The sequence below is a fragment of the Protopterus annectens genome, chromosome 11.part0, assembly GCF_019279795.1.
Source record: "Protopterus annectens isolate FY-2018-M chromosome 11.part0, PAN1.0, whole genome shotgun sequence".
Lineage (NCBI taxonomy): Eukaryota > Metazoa > Chordata > Ceratodontiformes > Protopteridae > Protopterus > Protopterus annectens.
The window spans coordinates 1,425,364,277-1,425,387,446 of record NC_056745.1 but is presented as its reverse complement, the minus strand read 5'-3'; the positions used below and the strand labels follow the sequence as shown (position 1 = coordinate 1,425,387,446).

General features: G+C 41.9%; 1 protein-coding gene across 4 annotated transcripts in view; it reads left to right on the top strand.

The window, feature by feature from the left end:
- The first annotated feature begins 9,953 nt into the window (after window positions 1–9,953).
- ASZ1 (ankyrin repeat, SAM and basic leucine zipper domain containing 1) overlaps window positions 9,954–23,170 on the top strand; it is a 1,559,240-nt gene continuing 1,546,023 nt past the window's right edge. For 2 of the 4 annotated variants that reach the window (XM_044088716.1, XM_044088718.1), the window contains exon 1: window positions 9,955–10,169. In XM_044088716.1, the coding sequence (XP_043944651.1) occupies window positions 10,062–10,169 (108 nt within the window). In that variant the 5' untranslated portion in view covers window positions 9,955–10,061. Of the gene's footprint in view, window positions 10,170–23,170 lie in introns of all 4 variants that reach the window. The other 2 variants (XM_044088717.1, XM_044088719.1) reach the window with 2 other exon arrangements.

The window sequence follows — 23,170 nt, the reverse complement described above, 5'->3', positions numbered from 1 at the left end:
ACCTTACTTTCCCAAAAGTACATATATTTTATTAAATGAATATTACAAGTGTGCTAAATAAAGTTAGTGAATTCCATGCCTGGATGTCAAGTCACTCCCCAGATATTATCTCCCTCAATGAAACATAGCTAAAACATCTCAACTCTGATAAAGACTTTCTCCCTCCAGGGTATAATATACTTCGACTAGACCATCAAAATAGAAAAGGTGGAGCAGTAGCCATTGCCTATACTCAAACCATCTTACACTCACATCTCTAGATAAACCAATCCCATCCTTTCTACCTGCTGAACTCCTGATTGCCAAGCTTAAACTTAATAATCATGTTACAATTACTGTATCAGCCATTTATATACTCCCTGGTGACAACATTGCCCCTACTTGTATACCCCCTGGTGACAACATTGCCCCTACTTGAACAAATTCTCTACTGGCTTACTCAACACATACATAATGAAATCATCCTCCTTGGGGGTGTCAACATAAATTGGCTATCCCTCTGCTCACCTAACTCCAGCCTATGTATCAACTTGCATGGCTACACACAACTTATCTCTACACCTACCCATGCCAATAAATCATACAACTCTAGCTCACTTATTGACTAGATGTTAGTCTCAGACCCACTTAAATATCACAACCCTGGAACTTTGCCCGACTCCCTAAGTGATCACTCCCCAGTAAAAGTTCTAAGATTCTCTCCATATTTCTCCAGACCACATAAATACATCCAGTGTCGTAAGGTATCAAACTTCAACCCAGAAACCTTTAATACCCTTCTCTCCAAAAGAAACTGTTTTTTTCTGACCCATCTCCCTCTAGATGAAGCAGTACAATCATTCAACTCTACCTTCCTAAATATTCTTAACTCAGTGGCACCCTTGCGGACTGTACATGTCAAATCAAACATATCACCCTGTTTAACTAATGCTACCTGCACCTTGATGAAAACAAGATATAAAAATGTGGAAAACCTGGGTAAAAACTAATCTCCGTATCCACTTGAAACCTTATAAAAAACATATCAACAAGGATAAAAAAAGACTTCTATAATAACTCACCTACTTCATAAAAATTAAATCCCAGGAAATTCTGGCACTGAAATCAAATACTACATCCTGGCACCCCATCGTCTCCTAATCCCTTCCTAATAAATACACCCCCAAGAAACAGCTTCTACCTTCAATTCCTACTTCATTGAATCCATTAGTAAGATGATAACTCCTGTACCCTCTAATAATAACACTACAAATCCACCCAACCCCTCTAGTCAGAATACTACTAACATTTTCAAGGATAGTGTGCCCAAAAAAAAAAAAAACAAACTCAAGTAAAGAAAGACACACAAGTGGAGAGACAGCACAATGTATTCAAAAAAGGCTTTATTCCACACAATAATTAACGCCAGTAAAATGGAAGAGTCGTTTTAACGCCAGTAAAATGGAAGAGTCGTTTTCGTCCAAACCAAGTCAGACTTCATCAGTTTACCATGACTCTTCCATTTTATTGGTGTTAATTACTGTGTGGAATGAAGCCTTTTTTTAATATATTGTGCTGTCTCTCCACTTGTGTGCCTTTCTTTACTTGAATACTACTAACATATTTACCCTTAAACCAATACCTACCAGCTACATTAAATCTCTACTTGGCAAACTAAAACCCTGTTCTACATCTGCCGATAATATAACTCCCTACTTCCTACAGATAGCTGCAGACTCTCTAGCCCTCCCTACTTCCTACAGATAGCTGCAGACTCTCTAGCCCTCCCAGTCTCTATACTGATAAACTATTCTCTCTCTGAATCAAAAGTTCCCTCTATCTGGAAAGAATTCTATAATTTACCTATACATAAAGGTGGTAACTCCATAGAAATCACCAATTTCAGACCCATACCCATCCTGTTATCTCTCTCAAAATTATTAGAAAAATACTTGCATAAGCAAGTTATGGAACACTTACTTCAAGAAAATCTGTTCACCCCCACACAACATGGCTTGCACCCAAAACATTGTACCACTACTGCCCTCCTATTCTTTATCAGCACTATTTCTCTAGCCAGAGATAACAATAAACTAGTGTCATGTTTATTCCTTGATCTCTCCAAAGCATTTGCTAATCTCTCACTCCTTTCTCCTGGACAAACTCACTAACTTCAACTTCTCCATCTCTTCCATTGCCTGGTTTGCTAGTTACCTCACAGACCAACTACAATTGCTGAAATGGCTGTCTGCTCTCTCCCCTCCTCTCCCTATCAAAATGGGTGTTCCCCAAGGATCTATTCTTGGTCCACTACTCTTCACTATCTTTACTAATCAGCTGTATACCTCCTGATCCCAGTCATCCCTTGCCCAATATGCAGATGACTCTATAGTCATCACTATTGCAGAAACCCTCTCTGACTTAACTTCTAGTACTCAGAAATCCTTCAACTCTGTTGAAACCTGGCTCACCAGGATTCAGCTAATTCTGAATCCTAAAAAAGCCTCTTACTTTTTCTCCACAAAAACTTAAACCAACTAAAATCTACTTTTGCTATCCATTCTCTAAATAAAACACCTATCATAGTTGAAACCCCACACAAAACTACTACGGGTCATGATAGATGACCAACTGAAATTTTATTTGCATATTAATTGTATTAAGAAAACCCGTCAAAGACTTGGCCTTTTATACAGAAATAAATCAAACAAAGCTAAAGTCTCCCTCTCTCATGCCTATCTCCTTTCAAGCATATTGTAGAGCTCAGAAATCCTCACCAACCTCCAAACCTCTCTCCTAACTATGCTAGAAACCACCTATAACAAAGTGGTCAGATTTGTTGTGAATCAAAGCTATAGATCACTGTCTTTTCTTACAACACTTAAACTGGCTAGAATTAACTCATCAGCTTCTCCCCTCTCAGCTTCAGATTATCCACTCATATCAACCAACTTTCTGTCCTAATTTGTCATTTCTGATCTCCTTCTATACCCCTTCTAGGACCCTCTGAAGTTCGGACCAAGACATATTACAAATCTATAAACCCAAGAGCAAAATTTGTTCAAAACCTCTACAGCTACTACCTCTCCATTTCTTGAAACAAACTCCCATTGGAAATTAGATCACTTAAAAAACTCAAAAAAATTAAATCAGCCACCAAAGACTACCTAAACATAGCTGGTCATGCCACTGTACTCACCCTCCATAAACTGTCTTCCTCTCCTACATAGTTTACTGTCTTGCCCTGATTGTTCTCTACCACAGCTATGAATCAGGTCTCTTAGTCTTCTTATCTAGGTAATTACCTGCCACTCTAGCTTAAAAGAATCTCTACTTATCTACTACCTGTATGTGTCCTCAGTAACTGTAACTATCTTAGCTGTACTTACAACCTTTGCATACTGTTTCTGCACATATCTTATGTTAAATGTCAACTAAAAGTCTAAATAATGGATATAATTCTACTGTTCCAACCTGAATATGTTAATACAATTTTCATTTAAAATGTATTATAAACTTGTGGAGCTAAAAATATTTCTACTCATATACTACCTGTATGATCTTCACTAACTATCTTGGCTGTACTTACAAACTTGCATACTGTTTCTGCATATATCTTAAATCAAATGTCAACTTAAAATCTGTAAAAAAGAAGTTATGTCTTACCATAACGTTCCATCTAAGTTGTAGATCTTTATTCATTCTTTACTGTTAGGACCTCAACTCCATCCTTGGAACCAATACGGCCGTTTCCCAGCTCGCGCAAGCCAAAAACTCTCAGCTAAGAACCTACCCACAATGCCCCTCTCCTAGATACTCCAGATCGAGTTTGCCCATCCTAGATAAAGATGTAGCAATAGGAAAAAGGTAGGAGGCTCTGTCAGTGCAAATACCCTAACCAGGAGTACTTGCAGACCACCAAGAGTCCAGTCAGGGGGAAGGAGGGAGGGAAGTAAAGAATGAATAAAGATCTACAACTCAGATGAAACATTATGGTAAGACATAACTTCTTTATCTGCTGTTGTAAATCTTTATTTATTCTTTACGGTTAGGACCGAGCCCCCAGCTACACGAGTCCTAGGTGGCCCTAAGGAAGGATATTCCTGAGCACCATAGAACCAAAAGATGCTTGTCCCCTGGAGGCCAAATCCAATTTGTAATGCGATATGAAGGTATGAGATCTTGCCCACGTGGCTGCTGCACATATATCATCCATAGAGGCTTTGGAATGAAAAGCTACAGAGGTAGCCATAGATCTGGCAGAATGAGCCTTTATTCTAGAAGGTAAGGGTAGCTTATTCTGTTGGTAGATAAAGGTAATGACGTTTCTAAGCCAAGAGGATAAAGTCACTTTGGAAACAGGTTTACCCAATCTGGGTCCTGCAAAGGCCACAAACAATTGGTCTGTTTTCCTGAAAGATTTAGTCCTGTCCAAATAACAACGAAGCTGTCTGTGCACATCAAGGGTGTGCAAAAGGTACTCCCCTCTGTTAGAATACCTTGGGAAGAAAACCGGCAGGTCAATAGATTGATTAATGGAAAAAACACAAATGACCTTGGGCAAGAAGGAAGGGTCAGTACGAAGGGACACCCTATCCATGCGGATGATCAAGTAAGGACTCTTGACACTCGAGGCCTGCAGCTCAGATACTCTTCTCGCTGAGGTGAGTGCTACTAGAAGCATGGTTTTCCAAGACAAAAATTTCAAATCACATGAATCAAAGTGCTCAAAGGGAAAGCCTGTAAGCGATTGAAGCACCAGAGTCAAGTCCCAGGGATCTAAGGGAAGCTTGACTGGAGGTTTAACATGTAATACTCCCTTCAGAAAAGTCTTGTATAGGCGGTGTGACATAACTGAAGAATTTGCAGGACCATTATGAAAACTGGTGATAGCTGCTAAATGTACTGTGATCGTTGAAGCTGGGGGTCCTGCATGCAGGAGAGTAGACTGGTATTGCAGAATATTTTGAATAGGCATAGAGAAAGGGACTAAGTTCTGGTCTTTGGCCCAAACAGAGAACCTAGTCCATTTACTAGAATAAACCTTTCTAGTGGAAGGTTTGTGTGAGGCCAGAAAATTTTCACGAACAGGAGATGGGATGTCAGGCAGTCTGGCAATCATTGGAAGTGGAGGAACCAGGCTGTGAGCTTCAGACTGTGCAGGTTCAGATGAATCAATCCCTGAGGATGGGATAACAGGTCCTGGGAATCATCCAGGATCCATGGGCCATGGGCTATGAATCAGAGGAGGCCATAGAAACTGGAACCAGACTTGACGTGGCCAGTAGGGAGCAATGAGGATCACTTTGCTTTTCAACCACTGAGCTTTCTGGAGAAATTTTGGAATGAGGGGAAATGGGGGAAAGGCATACAGAAGACCTGGGGCCAATCGTGTGTTAGAGATTCCCTCAGTGGTTCCCCTGAGGGTGGATCAAGGCAAAATAGCTCGTGCATTTGTAATTCAGGGGAGAAGCAAACAGGTCACAGCAAGGCTTGTCCCAATGTTGGCAGATCTGAGCTGCTATTACAGGATTGACAGACCATTAGTGAGGCATCAGGGTGTTCCTGCTCAGATTGTCCACAATAAGGTTGGAACTCCTGGGAATGTGCATTGCTATAAGAAAGCGATTGGAAGATATCGCCAGTGCCAAATCCTCATGGCTTCCCGACACAGGGGGTAAGATCTGGTTCCGCCTTGCTTGTTGATATACCAGACGACTGACATGTTGTGTGACTGAATTGCAAAGGTCCCCGAAGGCAGGGATGCATGGAACGCTTGCAACGCTAAGAAAACTGTCCTCAGTTCCAAGACATTTATGTGCAAGTTGGCCTCGAGGAGGGTCCAGGTGCCTTGGATGGTCATTCCCTGAAAATGTCCCCCCACCCTAATAGTGAAGCATCCGTGGTCACCGTGGCCATGGGTTGGGGAGGACAGAACAGTCAACACTAAAGATTCTTTTGTGGCTCCATCCACCATAGCATTTCCTGCTTGCAACGGTTCATAAGGCGTATCATGTGGTTGAGTGGGTGGGTTAACAATGACCATTGTGCGGAAAGGAGCCACTGCAGGATTCTCATGTACAGTCTCGCCAGTGGTACCAAGGTAATGGCAGCTGCCATGGAGCCCAAGAGTTGCAGTACAAGACGTGCTGGTACAAATGTGTGAAGAAGAAGGTTTTGATTTTGGTGTCTTTTCAAAAGCCTGTGAGGGGGGAAGAGAAGCTTCACAGGATGTTGTGTTGAATACCACTCAAATAAATTCCAGTGTCTTCGTTGGAGACATCTGAGATTTGTCTTTGTTGATTGTAAACCCTAAGTAGAGAGCGAGATCTTGAGTGTAAGAAAGGCTGCGGACTAGGAGATTCCTGGTCGGAGCCGTAAAGAGCCAGTCATCTAGATAGGGAAACACCTGGAATCATTGTAGTTGAAGATGAGTTACCACAACTGCCATACATTTGGTGAACACTTGGGGGACTGTTGAGACACCGAATGGCAGTGCCCTGAACTGGTAGTGATTGGCTCCCAGCCGGAAGTGGGGAAACCTCCGGGAGCGGTGATCCATCTTTATGTGGTAGTATGCATCCTGTAGGTCTATAGAACCCATCCAATTGCCCCTCCATAGGAAGGGAAGAATGGACGGTACTGTGACCATCAGGAATTTTTGAGGTTTGATAAATTTGTTCGGTAGGCTAAGATCCAGGATTGGTCTCCAGTCCCGTCTTTTTTTTGGGACTAAAAAGAACCTCAAGTTAAACCCGGATCCTGTCTGTTCTGGTGGATCTGGTTGGATGACTCTTTTTCTTAGCAGTTTTTCTATTTCTAAGGCTGTTAATCCCCTCTGATTGGGTGGTACATTGGGGATTCGATTGACGGGTCTGGGAGTTAGGTCGAAAGGTACTTGGTAGCCTCTGGATATTATTCTCTGCACCCAAACATCGGTAGTAATAAGATGCCAGGCTAGTAGATGCAGAGAGAAATGACCCCAGACTGCTTCCAGAGGAAAGCAATCGGGCAGCTGCTCAGGAGCACTAGTAGGGTCTGCTGGAGAAAAACTCTCTGGCTCCCTGATTATGTGGACCCCCTCTACCCCGAAAGGGGAGTCTTCCATACGAGTAGCCCCCTCTACCCCGGGGGGATTGCTCACCACGAGTGTCACGAAAGGATCCTTGGGATTTCCTGAACCATATCTTTCCCCCCTTCTGGTTCATGGAGTAGGGCCTCTGGGGGTTGAAAAAGCATATGCCCACAGCAGACAAGGTCTTTCAGTCTTTCTCACTACGTGCAAGTGTGTCATGTACCTTGGGTCCAAAAAGGGCAGATTCGTCGACAGGTGCATTAACGAAGGAAGATTTAAAGGGGTCTGTGAAATCACAAAACCGCATCCAAGCATTACGTCTCATGACAACACCAGATGCGGCAACTCGAGCTGCCCCCTCGATGGTGTGAGATATCAAACGCATCGAGGAGTTTGAGATGGATTCAAGGGTAGCTAGCTGTGAGGCGACAGTGTCACGCACCTCATCAGGCAGTACCCCCACCAAAGAGGAAGATATTTCAGAAATTAGGCCTTTTTGGAGGTGAGTAAAGTGTGCCAGATAATTCAGTGACCGAATGGCAAAGGTCGCTGAAGCATAGGTCCGCTTCCCTAGTCTGTCCATGGTCCGGGACTCCCTGGTTTGGAGGATGGACAGTGGAACTATCTTCTGCCAGTTTCCTCTTGGTGGCCGCCACCATGACCATAGAATCAACTGTCAGCTGCTTGGACCAGTGGGGCTGGTCTTCAGGTGTAGATAAAATTTTGTCCGGCCTCCAGGGGACAGGTTCTACATTGTCTGGGGCCTTCTAGGCACACTGCACAATTAGTCTAACAAGATCATCTGCTTGTAGGGTCACCCAGGACGTAGATGGCCGGGCACGGAAGGCCTGCAGAAACACAGATTCCTCAGAAGAAGGGTTAGAGGAGGTCCTAACAGTAAAGAATAAATAAAGAGTTACAACATCAGATTAATTGTTATGCTTTTACTGTTCTAACTTAAATGTTAATACTATTTTTCATTTAGAAATTTTTGTGAATTGGTAGAGCTTTTCTCTCTGGGTCTGTGCTGAAAAAGGGCCATCAGCTCGGCCGGACAAACATGGTCAAGAAATATAAAATAAATAAATAAATAAATAAATAATGATCAAAAGGGATTAAAAAATATCAAAGGTTAATAAAGTAGAATCAATAAAATCGGATACTGTTACTGAAGAAAGCACAAAAGTAGCACTAATTTCCAAAACTGCTAGGCATTGCGCACCAAAAAAGATAAGATTGTATCAAGACTTGCATGGAGAAACTACAGTCATGTGGAGTAATATAGCAATAACCCACGCCTGGGTGTGGGTAATGCTGGATTTACCCACGGTTGGTGTGGTTTGGTCACGAGGCCAGTGGCCAAACAAAGCTAACCGTGGGTAAATCCAGCATTACCCACACCCAGAAATGGGTTACTGCTATTATACAATGACATTATTTAAGAAAAAAAATAATTACTTTTCTTAAATAATGGCAATGTATAACGCCTCCTTGCTGCCCTTCCGCAGCTGTCTGGTATTTTGTGGCAGTTCTGATGTACTGCGCATGCGTATGCCTACGCAGTACATCACAGCTGTGGGCAAAAGCAACGGAGAAAGCAAGATCTCCGTTGCTTTTTACAAACTGTCTCGCTATGTTAATTGAGCTTGGCATAGCGAGACAGCTTTAAAAAAAGCAACAGAGATTCTCCGTTGCTTTTTTAAAAGCTGTCTCGCTATGTTAAACTCGTTTAACATAGCGAGACAGTATGAAGCAACAGAGATCTTGCGTTCACCGTTGCTTAAAAAAATTTATAGTAATGGAAAAAGTCCGGGCGACCGGACCTTTTTACCATTACTATAACTGATTTACAAAGTGCACGCTGACCAATCAGCGTGTACGTTTTTTGAATATTAATGGAGGGGGGGGGGGTTGTTGTATAACAGCACTTTGAAAATTCTACTAATAGTACTTGGACTAAGGGCAAATAAAAATAATTTCAAGTATTTTTAAATATGACACAGCCTTTGTGTGCTAATAACACCACTTTTAGTAAACATAAAAGATCAGAAACAATATATCTTTCATGAACTACAAATATGCAACAACCAAGTAGCGGGGTTCATTCCTATCACTGTTTACCCCCCCCCCCCCTTAAAATGGAACATTAAACACATCCAAACATATCTCTCAATCTCTTACAGCAAAAATCTGGACAAACCCATAAATAATGGGGGTTGGGGGGGGGGGCAAAGGACCAAAAATAGAGACAAATTTTAAATATTGCTCTTACAAACTTGGAACATTAATAGAATAACAGATTTTACATTAACATGGGCTTTCTGAAGGGTATGAAGTTTGAAACAAAATATTTATCATTATTTTCCGACTTCAATCCTCAATGAATTGCCAGTGATTTGCCAAAATCAAAATGTTATGAGACACAGTACAGACCAAAAATAAATCTGGACAGTTAAGAGGTATGCATCCAAATGCCGGAAAATTTACTCACAGCCTTGACCATCTGTAGCCAGAACAGTCTGAAGAAGGCAATTCTCACGTTCCTGGATTGGATAGTGTTGGAAAATGAATACATAAAGCTTTTTGTAGTCAGTTTTGCATGTCAAAAGCTCGTGTTTGCGTACACATATGTAAAATTCTGTCCTATAACAAAGATCTTAAAAAGTGTAGCGATACAGTCTGAAAGGGTTTTAACCATAAACCTGTGATATTTATTTTTGTAGTACAGGCAAAGTGTTTCCATATTTCAACTAAATAAATTTCAACCCTTCTGCTTTTGTTATAAAGGACTTCCTTAAAACCTTTTAAATGAGATCCTTTTAACCTCATTTTTCCCATAAACGACCATAATTAGAGTTTACGTAGAGTGCTTTGATTGGTAGTATGGTCTTCAAGCTACACTCTTGCTCGCACGCAAAGGCCAGTTGGGGTGTTAGTTGAAAATGTGATACAGATGTCTTAGGAATTACGTTATAGTAGAAATCGAGTACTGACGGTGATACGAGAAATGTTGGCGTCGGGCGACATTTTCGGGAACGTCATACCAGCTGGAGAAGAAATCACTGACAGCGAGGATGACGATGGCTGGGAGATTGGTTGCACATTCGAGTCACTGGTAATCTGCTTTTTGGTATAGACTGTTTTCACTGCAACTTTCCAGATGAAGGCGTAGAGATGCACGTGCCAGAAAACCAAACGGAGGGAAACTTTAAACTGAAAAAAATGATTATACATTTCCCCCGTAGACGAGGCTTAATTTCCTCGCTGGAATATTAAGATAATTTTTTTAATGTTATCGGTCTATTTTCTGTTTTATTTTAGGAATAAATGCCTGTTGGAGGAGTGTAAACTGCTGAAGTGTAATTTTTATGGCATTCTTAAATAATTAAAGTTTGTCATTAAACAATTAATGTGTGAAGTTCCTGCGCTCCCCGTCCCTGGCTATTAGACAAGTGTTATGTTCTGCCTAACGGGTTATAATAACGTGTTCTTATTTCACGTACTCATCTAAGGTATTGTTTGTTGAAAGTGTAATAACTGATGGTGTACCTACTGAAGGCTAACTGGTAGTGCTGCCTTTAATTGTTATTTAACAGTACGCATTTTATGTAATTGGACTGCCAGGCAGATAATTGGAAATGTGAGTATTTGATTAGTGTGATATTCATTTTGCCTGGTTGAGGGAGGAAACTTAAGATTATAACTATAGCGTATGCGCTTTGGGCATTTAATTTACATATTTAAAAGCGGAACCCCCTCACACTTCCGATAAGTTTGTCAAATACCACCAATCATAATTGCAGTTTAATAAAAGTTTAACAAAACAAACGCGGATCAGTGGGAATTCAATGTAGTGCGCTCCATGCCGAAAAAACATTCTGACCTTTACTGTGATTGAGTAGAATTATCTGCATTACAAGAATTTCCCGCAGATAATGTTGTAGCAGTAGTGCACTTCAGTTGGATAACATTTAGGAGTTCCAAAATATCATTTCGGTCACAGCTCTCTCGCAATTTCTTTGCTTAATAAACAGCGGCAAAGCTGAAAATAATGACCTCGTTATTGTTACTCATACCTTTCAAGTGACCTCGGTCTGCGGAATGAAAAAGTCCATGTTCCTCACCCTTACTACCCGTTTGAAGGCCATGTGCATCTCTTTCTACTTTCTGGTTAAAAGCCCGTTTTGCGTTTGGTCCCTGCCTTTCCTATAACTAGTGTAGTCCGGGTACAGATTTGCTGTGCCCAGGACTGTTTGTAAGCTTCCGAGTCCCTCAAGCCTTTCTGTTTTGGAGAGAAGCGTTGTAGTTTATCAGGTTACCTAGTGCTTACCACTCCCACTATCTACCACAGGAGGAGTGGTTTCTGGCCCAGAAATTATAGTTTATTGGCCGTTTGGGAAGCTTTTCCATCTCTTTCAACCTTCTGATTTAAAAGTCTGTGTTTGCATTTGTTTCCTGCCTTTCCTGTTACTAGTCTAGTCCAGATACAGATTTGCTGTATCCAGGACTCTTTGTAAGTTTTGGAGGGAAGCCTTCTAGCTTATCAGTGGGACCTACCACAAGAGGAGTGGTCCCTGGCCCAGAAATTGTAGCCATTGGCTGTTTGAGTAGTTTTTTCCATCTCTTTCAACTTTCTGGTTTGAAAGCCGCACTTGTGCCTGTTTCCCACCTTTCCTATAACTAGCCCAGTCCGGTTACAGAGTTGCTGTATCCAGGATTGTTAGTAAGCTTCTGAGCCCCGCAAGCCTTTCTGTGTTGGAGGGAAGCCTTCTAGCTTATCAGTGGGAGTGGTAAGCATTAGGTAGCCTGTCTAGCACAAGAGGAGAGGTTCTTGGCCCAGAAATTGTAGTTTATTGACCATTTGGACAGTCTGTCCGTCTCTTTCAACTTTATGGTTTAAAAGACCACATCTGCGCTTGTTTCCCATCTTTCCAGTAACTAACCTACTGGGTAACACTAGAAAGCCTTAAACTGATACAAGCTTTCCAGCTTAGAAGAGAGACTTTGGAGTGATTTAAGTATCAGTTTTCTGTACTTTCTTGTTGTACTTAACTGTTTTCTGCCTAAATGCAGATTTTCCAGCGTTTATTGTGATTTAAATGCTTGGTTTTTTTTTTTTCACATATTGTACTTATTTGACTGCCTGGTAAACGTTTTTTTTTTTTTTTTGTTTAAATAATTTAACTGTTGTAGGCTATACAGTAAAGTGCGATAGACTTTTCTGATAGTTTGTAGTCGTTTAAAGCTGTTTTAAGTGTATTTTTTACTGTTTTTGCCTTATCTTTAAAAAAAACCAAAAAATTCCTTGTTTCCCGCCTTTCTAAGGTAGTATATTCCAGTTTTCAGGCTAGTGCTGAATTCAGGGCTGTGATACTAGTTTCTGAGTTGCCCATACCTTACTTGGATAGAAGGAAGTTTCTCTGTTCACCTGTGAGAGAGGGGAGCTTTGAGCATCTTATCTGTCCCTGGAGGGGTGGTTCCAGCCCAGAAGTTAGTAGTTTATTGGCCATTTTGTGCTAATTTCTCTCTCTTTCATTTCCCTACTATAAAAACCGCGTTTGCACGGATTTGCGCACCGGACAGTGTCAGTTAGCTACGGTTAAGTTATTCCCAGCTCCACTAAGTCTCCACCTCAGTTTTTCCCTTGAAACTAGTCTAACTCTCAACCTAAACACTCAAAAAGCATCTTACAGCCCAGCACTTGCTCAGACCTAATAGCAAGCACTAATATACCCTGATGCTGATTTCCCAGTAGGGCAAGGCTCTTTATTCACCCATCACCAACCAAGTGACTAAGCAGCTCACCCTACTATTCAGGTGTGACCAAAGGGCAACTTCAGGTGCACTCTCCAGTCCAGCTGGTGAATCTGGGTATCCTGAAGCAATGTTACAACTGCCTGATGTACACAGACAACCCTCTCCTCCTACCACAAAACACTAACACGTGAGAGATGCAATTATACAGCCAAATTGGAAGCTAAGCTGTCTCCACCCAAGATTGGAACAGACAGGAGAAGGTTAACACTTGCACCACACCTCCAGCCGCATACAGACCTACTAAAACAGCACTGGCAAAAAATACACACTCAAATGACCTGCACTTCCTGTCTCAAACCAGACAACACATAAAACACAAAATCAGTGTGCTGCACAATCACAGCCCTTAAGGCGAAATAACATACCTAACACACTATATTAATAGGTGAGACTATAGTCGGGTACACGGATGTCCCACTCACTAGGCTGGACAAGCAGAAGGTTACTGTTAGCTGCCTGTCGGGAGCCAGAATCCGCCACATAACACAAGCACTGGGGTCACTACAGAACAAGAACAAATATGACTGTCATTGTTCATGTTGGTGTGAATGACCTGAGACGTACCTCCCTGGACTACATGAAGAGAGACATGGAATAGCTCTCTGATCATGCAGCCCAGGCTGGTATGACCCTGAGTAGCATCCTGCCCTCACCAAGAATGATACCACAGTATAAAGAAAAAAAATGATCAATTTCAACAATTGGCTAAGCTTCTGGTGTCATTCAAAGGGGATCCAGTGTCTGTCAGCCTGGGACGACATGCTCGACAAACAGTGTTTCTTCACAAGCGACGGCTTGCACCTGTCACCCCTAGGCTTTTGAATACTGGCCAAGGCTCTTGCTGCCCCCATAGTGACTTTTTTAGGCAAGGCTCAAAAGTCAAACCCACCTCCGTAAACAGCTCAATTACCAAAAAACTGAAGGTTATGCTACTCAACGCCAGGAGTTTAAAATCTCAAAATGCACGCGCTCGAAGCACTCCTCAGTATGGAAAACGTCGACATCTGTGCAGTAACTGAAACCTGGTTCAAGGCTCCAGAGAGCACCTCAGCACTACTGGGCTACAACTCATACCACACGTTTCAGCCACAGAACACGGACCGAAACACACGAGGGTGTGTATATATTCATCAAGGATACCTACACCTCCAGGTTAGTGGCACAGCATGATAGAGATCATCCATGTGTGCAACTAACATTGGGCAAATCTGCAAAGCAAATTGTGGCCTGCTACAGATCACCCTTCATGACCCAGGACCACCACTCCACCTTTCTGGAGACACTGGAAAACATGAAGGTCCTACCAAACAACCTGAAATTGGGCAATTTCAATTACCCTACCATTCACTGGGAAAACTACTAGAGTACAAATTCCCAGGCCCAGCGCTTCCTGGAATTCATCAACTCAAACGCCCTGGATCAGCTGGTAAACTCCCCTACCAGAGGTGAAAACATATTGGACCTGGTCATCACCAACATGGGAGACAGGTGTTCCACACCGGAGGTCAACCCGTCACTGGTTAGATTAGACCATAAACTAATCACTCTGGATGTCCACACCCCACCACCCCCAACTAAGGAAACCACAGTAAAAAACTTTTCTAAAGCAAACTTCACCTTACTTAAGGTGGTAAGTTTCACAGCCCCCACGGTAAAGGATAACGCTGTCAAAGATGCAGAAACCTTTAGAAATGCACTCTGTGAGCACCTACAAGGATGCATGGATCGTGCCATCCCTAGCAAAACCAAGACTCACTCCTCTAAGAGAAGGAAACCAGTTTGGTGGACCCCTGCACTAAACAGGCTATACAATAGAAGGAGGAAACTAGTTCAGAAAAAAGGCAAATCCTAAGAAGGAAAGACATCCCTGATCAGTATCCGTAAGAAACTAAGGTCCCTCATGAAGTCATCCAAGGCTAACTTCAAAAGAAAAATAGCCAAGGATTCAAAAGATAACCACAAGGCCACCTTTAGCTATGTTAAGAATCTAAGTGGCAACTCGCAGATATGCACTGAACTAGTGCAAAATAGCACAAAATATACTGAACCTACTGATATTGCCTACATCCTGGCAGATTCAGTGCAAACTTCACCCCCCTCTCAGCCCCAAAAGGGCCCGCAACAATACCGGAAAAGTGTAGTGTCCCAAAAATCACAGACGCACAGGTGAAAACAGCCCTTTACAAAAGCCAAAAACACAGCGTCAGTGGGACTAGATGGTGTCCCAGGCTGCGTCTTGCACAAACTACAGAACGAACTAACCCCCCACCTAAACACGCTGTTCAACCTCAGCCTCTCCACAGACTACGTGCCCATAGAATGGCTCACAACAACGGTTATTCCTCTCCACAAAGGATGGGTCACAACTGACCCGGGTAACTATCACCCCATAAGCCTGACTAGCCTGTTCTGCAAGACTATGGGGCACATCATCATGGAACTCATTAACAGGGAACCTCCAAACACTTGACCCGACCCAGTTCGGCTTTAAGGGCAGATCATGCCTACTAAACCTGGTTGACTTCTTCGAGACGGTCACCAAGGCCATAGACGAGGGGAAAGGTGGTTCACACAGCCTACCATGACCTCGCCAAGGCTTTCAACACTATTCTCCACTCTGGTATTACAGAAAAACTCACCAGCCTGAACATAAGCCCCTACGTCATGAGATGGGTTGCCAACTGGCTTACAGATAGAACTCACACGGTAAGAATAGCGGGCTTCAGGTCCGACTCTAAACCAGTCACAAGTGGTGTCCCTCAAGGCTCGGTCAGCATACACTTCTCAGAAGTACAGGCAAACACAGGAGAACTATGGCTAGCCAAGTTTGCCGATGACTGCAAACTGGAAGCCTTAATTGACTCTCTGGCTAACACGGACATCTGGTGTCAGTTGTGGCCTCAAGCTAAATGCCAAAAAATGCATAGTCATCCCATTTGGGAAAAACAAAACACCCATGAATTACCACATAGGTGGCAGCCCCCTTAATACAGAAGAGGTAAAAAGAGATCTGGGGACCCAGGTAGGTAGTAATCTCTCCTTTGATCATATTGCCAAAGTAGTTAGGAAATCCTTCTATGTGGTCCATCTAATTACTAAAGGGTTTGCATCTAGAAATAGAGGTTATAGTGCCCCTCTACCCGTCACTCATTAGACCCATCATAGAGTACAATGCCCCATTTGGGATGTACCTCACAAGACACTTCCAACAGCTGGAAAGACCACAAAAGTACCTCACCAAGAGAATTACTGGCCTCAAACATATGTCCTATGCAGCCCGACTGAAAAAACTCCGGCTGTACTCAGTGGCATGTCACTTACTCAGAGGTGATCTCTGCCTGACTTACAAAGCCATGTCCAACTCAGAATTGATGGACATGCACCACGTAACAAAATCCAAGTCACTGCGAGCCACGAGCTCTAGTGAGCTAAACCTTGTCACAACAATAAATAGAACATGCTGGATGGATAGATTCCTGTCACAGAGACTCCCCATGCTTTGGAACAAAATTCCAAATTACATCAGGCAGAGCCCCTCACTAACACTCGAGCGAAACCTTGACGAGTGGATGGGTAACAGGAAATACACCCCTGGGATCACTTCATTGGCTCTGCTTAACAGAGGATCAGTTAATTAATCAATGGGGTGGCGAAAGCCGACACACTGTGGATAGGCTTATAAATGCTCTCGGGCAGATAGCCTAGTACCTACCTATGAATTGCAAAGTAGTCTGGCAGTGTAATGTAGTCTATCATTGTAGGGTGTATCTTGTACATTTTTCAGCACTCTTTTATCCATGAATGTGAGATACAATCAAATGCTTTTTTGTAGTCAGTCCATGCCATACTTGGATTCTTCCCCTTTTTACGGTTCTCCATTATGACTTTATTTAGCAACAGATGATCCTTTGTTCCATATGACTTTTTTATTTCCTTTTTGTTGTGTTGCCATGATTGAATTTTCTTCTATATGACTATAAACTCTCAGCATCAGTTACGGTGTATAGTTTATATGTAGTTGGAAGGCAAGTAATTGGCCTATAATTTTTAGGGTTGCTTGCAGGTTCACTCTTGCGTAGGAGCATTGTTTTTCCTGTTAGCCAAGTTGGTGTCTGTCCAGGGTGCGCATATAAACCTAGCTCACGTTCCCTATTGGTGGTGAACAGTCCAGTGCTTGGTGAATTCTGCTTCACAATGATAGGAAGAGATGACCTCAAAGGATCAAAAAACGATGTTGCTGTGAATGCTTGGCTGCCACAAGTCAGTCATCCCTGTGGTAACTTTTCTGACATCACCTGCTTAAATTCCCCCAAAAAACAGAAGGATCGTGAGGTCCTGCTTTCACGGTCTGTATTCATACTGAAAAATCAAGATCAAGTGATCCTTTGCCCTTTTGCTCCACATGAGGCTTCTGTCCTCCCTGAGCTCATCTTAGGACACCTGCGTTACTCTGACAGATGTACTTCCCCAGTCAAACTCCCCACCTGACACTGTCCCCACTTATCCTGCAGTGTGTATTTCATGATATTCATCAAGAAAACCATCGTCATGGAGGACCTAAATATTCATTGGCAACCCTGCAACTCAGTCACCGTATCAAACTCTATACATTTATTTAACTTCGCCCAACTTAACATCACCACCACAAGAATTGACAAAAAAAGTAACAAGCAGTCTGTACTAGACCAGATGCTTTCTAACAAAATTGATACTGTAAACTTCTGTAGATGTTTACCTGATTGTGTTAATGACCATCGCCCAAAGTACATATGTAGACAGACAAATCCTAAGTAAGGCAGTAGTATGTAGCCAAGTTCATAACATATGTAAATTCAGCAAGGATTTCTTTTTTTCCTTCATGCACTACTGTAACTGAAACTTAGTAAAATACTTGCCTCTAGGTGACCGTGTCTTACTTTAGTGAAGCTTTCCTAAATAAGTACCAATTTGAACAAAAAGTGTGAAATCCACCCCATTGCAATGGCTGACGAAAGAAACCAAGCAACTATTCACTCAGTGAGAGAAAACATGGAGGATATGGAACACTAATATGGGACAGTACCAGCATCCTGGAAAAAAGATGTGCCTGTACTACTCGGAGGGCAAAGACCCTTTAAATCCAACTTCATATAAACCATTTCAATTCTGAACCACAGTTATAAAGTATTTGTGTATACTAGTTAAGAGTGGTGAAGGTGTTGCCAAAACTGATATAACTCCAGATCAATGTGGTTTTGTAAAGAACTGTTATTGCTGGTGGGTGTCTTCATGCAGACAAGGCATTTGATAGTTAGCTGGGATTTTTGAGTAGGACAATGACAGCATTTGTGTTTCTGATAAAATAATGGAATTAAATGCAGAGGTATCTTCTTACTTATTTTACACTTCGTTTTTTTAGGAGTTTAATGTATCAGCATGCAAAAGATTTCTCGCAGAGCTGTTGCTGTCATTTTTTTTAAATGTGTTAGGGTGTTTTTGCTGTCATTTTTTATGTCTTTTCCATGTGTGTAATATGCATTGTTTATCCTTTAAATGTGTGTAACATGTAACAAATGCCTACATTGCTGCTTTTATCTCTGACTTTCGATGTGCTACTTGATTGTGTCTTACTTGATTAGGCATTCTTTGGGTCTTATTGTACTCCCTTTAACATGGAGCTTTTTTTCCCCTGGGCCTCTGCTGAAAAGGGTTTCTTGCACAATCCATTCTGACTATCTTGGTAAACAAACACAGTAAGTAGGTGGCCTGATTACTGGTCTTCAGCATGAAAAAAAGACTAATTTATACATATCCTTTAGATAGGCAAGAGTCTTGCAGTTGTGTTTATAATAGTCTACCAAAAGTGGCAAGAGTCTTGCAGTTGTGTTTATAATCATGTACCAAAAGTGGCAAGAGTCTAAGTTGTGTTTATAAACGTCTACCAAAAGTGGCAGGTCCCCTGACTGTGGACCCATTGTTATTCAAGATTACTAGAATTGTACTTAATGCATTAGTGTTCATCTAGTTATTTACAATGTAGACATTACTGTTTAGCTCTAATTATTTATTAGAACTATACTTTTGTGCAGAAAATCTAGCTCTTTTCTTAACAGTAAGGCCAGTTGGAATAAAATGTAACAGAAGACAAAATCAGCGTGCCCACTCTGAAATGTACTTTAAAGTTCTGTGAATGCTACTTTTGACTTGCAATGTCTGGGGTAGTTTGAAGAAAGCTAGGTCATTTTAGAACAGTATTTTATAAGGAAGATGTGGCATCAAGACAATGCTTCTGTAGTTCAGGAATTTTTGTTTGGTAAATCAGTTGCTGACGTTATAGTAGAGTTAGAAAAGAAAGACAAAACAAGGTCATTATTTTTGTTCAGAGATCTCTATGTACATCCTACTTGGTCTGAAAAGTGTTTAATAACTAACAAGAAGCCATTTATAGGAAGAGGACTTAATTTGCTTAAATTTGATCAATAAAAGCAGTTCAAAGTAAAGCATTACAGCTGCAATTCATGTGCAGCAGGAAAGGGCGGATAGAATCGGAGATTTTCAGAATTATGTCTCCCTCTCCCTGTTAACTTCCTGTTCTCCAGTATCCCTGGGAGACCAGATTCAGTCATTTTTCTACCTGGGGGATGACCGGAGACAAATGGATGTTGCAAGCAGTTCAAGAAGATTGCACCATGAAATTTGTTCTGAAACCACAAACAGCCAGTTTCATGCCCACTGAATCATAATGTTTTGTTTGTTTTTTTTAATTCATGGATCAGTTTCTGTCAGGATGTGCTATGGAAAGAATTCCAATTCCAGACTATTTCTGGTGCCAAAAAACAGCATCACTTCAGCACTAGTCTTAGACTTATTAGAAATGTATAGGTTTGTAGATTGAGAGACATTTATGGAGGTATAGCCTCTCTCTCGCATAGATCAAGATTCTTGTATGGCTGCGTTGAACATGGAAGATCCTTATTTTCACTCTCCAGGAAAACAGTCCTACAAAGTGTTGCCTCAGATTGCAGGTAGCTCATCAGTTCTGACCTTTGGGCTGGCCACAGCTCCCAGTGTATTTACTAGATGTCCTAGCTGCAGTGAATATTTCAGGAAGCAAAACCTTACATTTTCCCTATGTGGATGACTGTTTTGTAGTGGCAAAAACAAAAGTCAAATATTTAGATTGTTCATCCTCTAGGAATAATAGTAAACTAAAGGAATTCCCTTCCAATACCATCTGTATCAGTAATTTCTTGGGGTATTTACAGATTGAATGTTAGTGAAAAGTTGTTAGAATCCAGGACAAGAGAAGAGGGAGCTTGTCAGTCTGGTTTCAATTCTCAGCAATAAGGCTTCACAACAGACAGTTTTTGAGAGCACTGGCATGTGTCTCTTATTGTCTTGCTCATCTCAGGCAAGAATAGATAGGAGGGAAGAGTCTGGCATCTCAAATGCTTTAAAACAGTAAGTCAATCGATTGCTGTAAAGCAGGGCATAAAGAATGAATTTCCATGGTTAATAAACATTGATGTACAGAAATTTCAATACGTCCGGTATTCTGACAAATGTTTTCTGGAACCTGTTCGAGAACACCTACATCATTACCGTCTATTTCTTTTTTTCCCATTTTCTACAAGAGGTCGGGGGATGTCATGTTAACTGTCGCCATCTCTCTTGATTCAGTGCAACTCTCCTAAGTTTTTAGTCAGGCCTGACTCACAGGTTTTATCTCACATAATCCATCCATCTCTTTGCTGGGTGGCCTCATTTCTTATTACCTTTTTCCTGTCTTTCCGAAATCTTCTTCAGATTGCCTTCTGCTTTCTGCATGTGTGCCACAACCACAGTAATTTGTTCGGTTTTACCTACTGTGCAGTTGGGGCTAGTTTGGCTTCTGCTCTGATATCCACTGTTTTTCTTCTATCCCACAGTGTGCATCCTCGGATGCTTTATCTCCATCATTTCTAGCTTTCTCAACTGCTGTACCTTTACTGCCCAGGTTTCTGTACCATACAGTAATACTGGTTGCACCAGTGTTTTGTATAACTTACTTCTCAGCTTCTTTGGTATTCTTCTGTCAAACAATACCCCTGACACTCTGTGCCAGGTGGCTGCAGCCCCTCTGATTCCAGCCCTGACCTCCTCATTCAGACTTCCCTTCTGAGCCATGTTGCTTTTTCCTTGAGATTAAGAGTTTGAAATGTGAATAGGTTAGTGGCCGGAGTCCATCACCTTGGTATGTTGATTGTTGTCAACTCCCCCAATGGAAGTTTTGGATGGGTTTGTCCAATACTGCACATGTCTATTTGTCTGAGGGGGGTCCTGTTCCCGTGGGTGAAGCCATGGCCATACACTTAGTGACTGCATTTAATAGGGAGGAAATTGATGCTCTCCTCAGAGGGGTACCAGAGGTAAAACTCATGGCATTCTGATGGAGGTGTATGCCAAAGTCATGGAACACTTTTTATACAGCAGTGGGTCAGGATGTTTAATAAAATCTTAAGTGAGCAGATCCCGGATACATGGTTTCAGGCAGTTTTATTGGTTATTTTAAAATTTGGTAAGGACCTCACATGCATTTTCATATCTGCCATTTTCAGTTTTGAGTCATGATTATAAGTTATTCACTTCGGACTTGGCAAGAAGAGTTGCTAAGGCCTTGCCAAAGTTGATTCATGTAGATGGGCTCTATGTATGACCAGTCTACTTTTTGTAACCTGGTTAGGATTGAATTAATGATGGAGGACACAGATTTAATAAACCCTTAATTTTAATTAGTTGTGATGCTTGGAAAGCATTCAGCAGATTAAACTGATGATATTTCTGTAGAGCTTGCTGTTTTGCTTTCACCTTCCTGTATTTCCCTTATTAGGAGGCTGTACCCAGGAGTCAAGGTGAAGGTAAAAATTGGATTCAGTGTTTTCCATTTTCATCTGATTCAACCTTTGGGATTCCAGTCTGACTCCAGTCAGGCCTCAGCAACTTTAAACCTTTGGATCCAGGGCTTTGACTCCTCCCTTACCCATAATTCCCTCTCAACTGTCAAATTACCTCTGGTCTTGTTGGCTGCTTCAACCAGGCGGTCATAGATGCTCTGAGTTCGTTGTCAGAATAAGTGAATTTCTTTTGCCTAGCCCTATTAGAGATGGTCTAAATTTACTGTACCTTTTTCATCCTTTTTTTTTTCTCTTTTCCTAAAAAATAAAATATTTATATATAAAATAATAACTTTGTTCTAGTGATTGTAGTTTTGGTAGAAATTGTTGTAGCTACCTAAACCTAATTTTTCACTTTTGTGCTGTGCGCTCCACATTCCTAAGCACCCTGGAAACTGTTAGGGTCCAACTCAACACTCTCATACTAGGCGACTTCAGCTACCGCCCCATCAACTGGGAAAACTACTCCTGCAACAATACACTGGCCCAAGGCTTCCTGGGATTCATCAATTCCAATGCCCTGGACCAGCTCATTCTTATCCCCACTAGAGAAAGCAACATCCTTGGCCTGGTTATTACTAACATGGGCAACTGTTGCTCTACACCAGTAGTCAATTCCTCCCAAACTGTTGCTCTACACCAGTAGTCCATTCCTCCCTGGTTAGATCCGACCACAAACTAATCACCATGGAAATCCACATTTGCCCCCCCCCCCACACACACACACACCCTCCGCAAAGGTAGTCTTCTCCAAAGCTGACTTTGGGCTCCTAAAAACAGAGGTGGCTAACCTCACAACACCCATTTCAATGGAAAATAGATGCATGACTGCCAAATCTGACACACATGCACTGTAAGAACGTGTACATAAATGCATGGAACTAGCCATACCAAACAGAACCAAGATGCTCTCCTCCAAAAAAACAGCCAATCCGGTGGCCCCCTGCCATTAATAAAACTCTACAATGGAAAAACTCCCCTATTAGCATCAACAAAAAGTTGAGATCCCTCATCAAAACCTCTAAAGCCAGCTATGAAGGCAGAATTGCGGCAGACACTAAAAACAACCACAAAGCCTTCTATAGTTTATATCAAGAATCTCCATGGTAATACCCAGGTTTGCTCTGAGTTGCGGCATAATGGTACCTCCTATACTGAGCCAACAGATATTGCCAACATACTGGCCGACAGATTCAGTGCCAACTTTACCCCTCCCTCCCCCCCTAAAGGATCAGTCACAATACGGAGGAATGCCAGGCACCCAGCATTACTGCAGCACAAGTTAAAGCTGCATTGTCCAAGGCCAAGAGTACAGTTTCCATGGGACCTGACAATAGCCTTGGATGTGTTCCACATGAACTACACAGTGAACTGTCACCACGTCTGT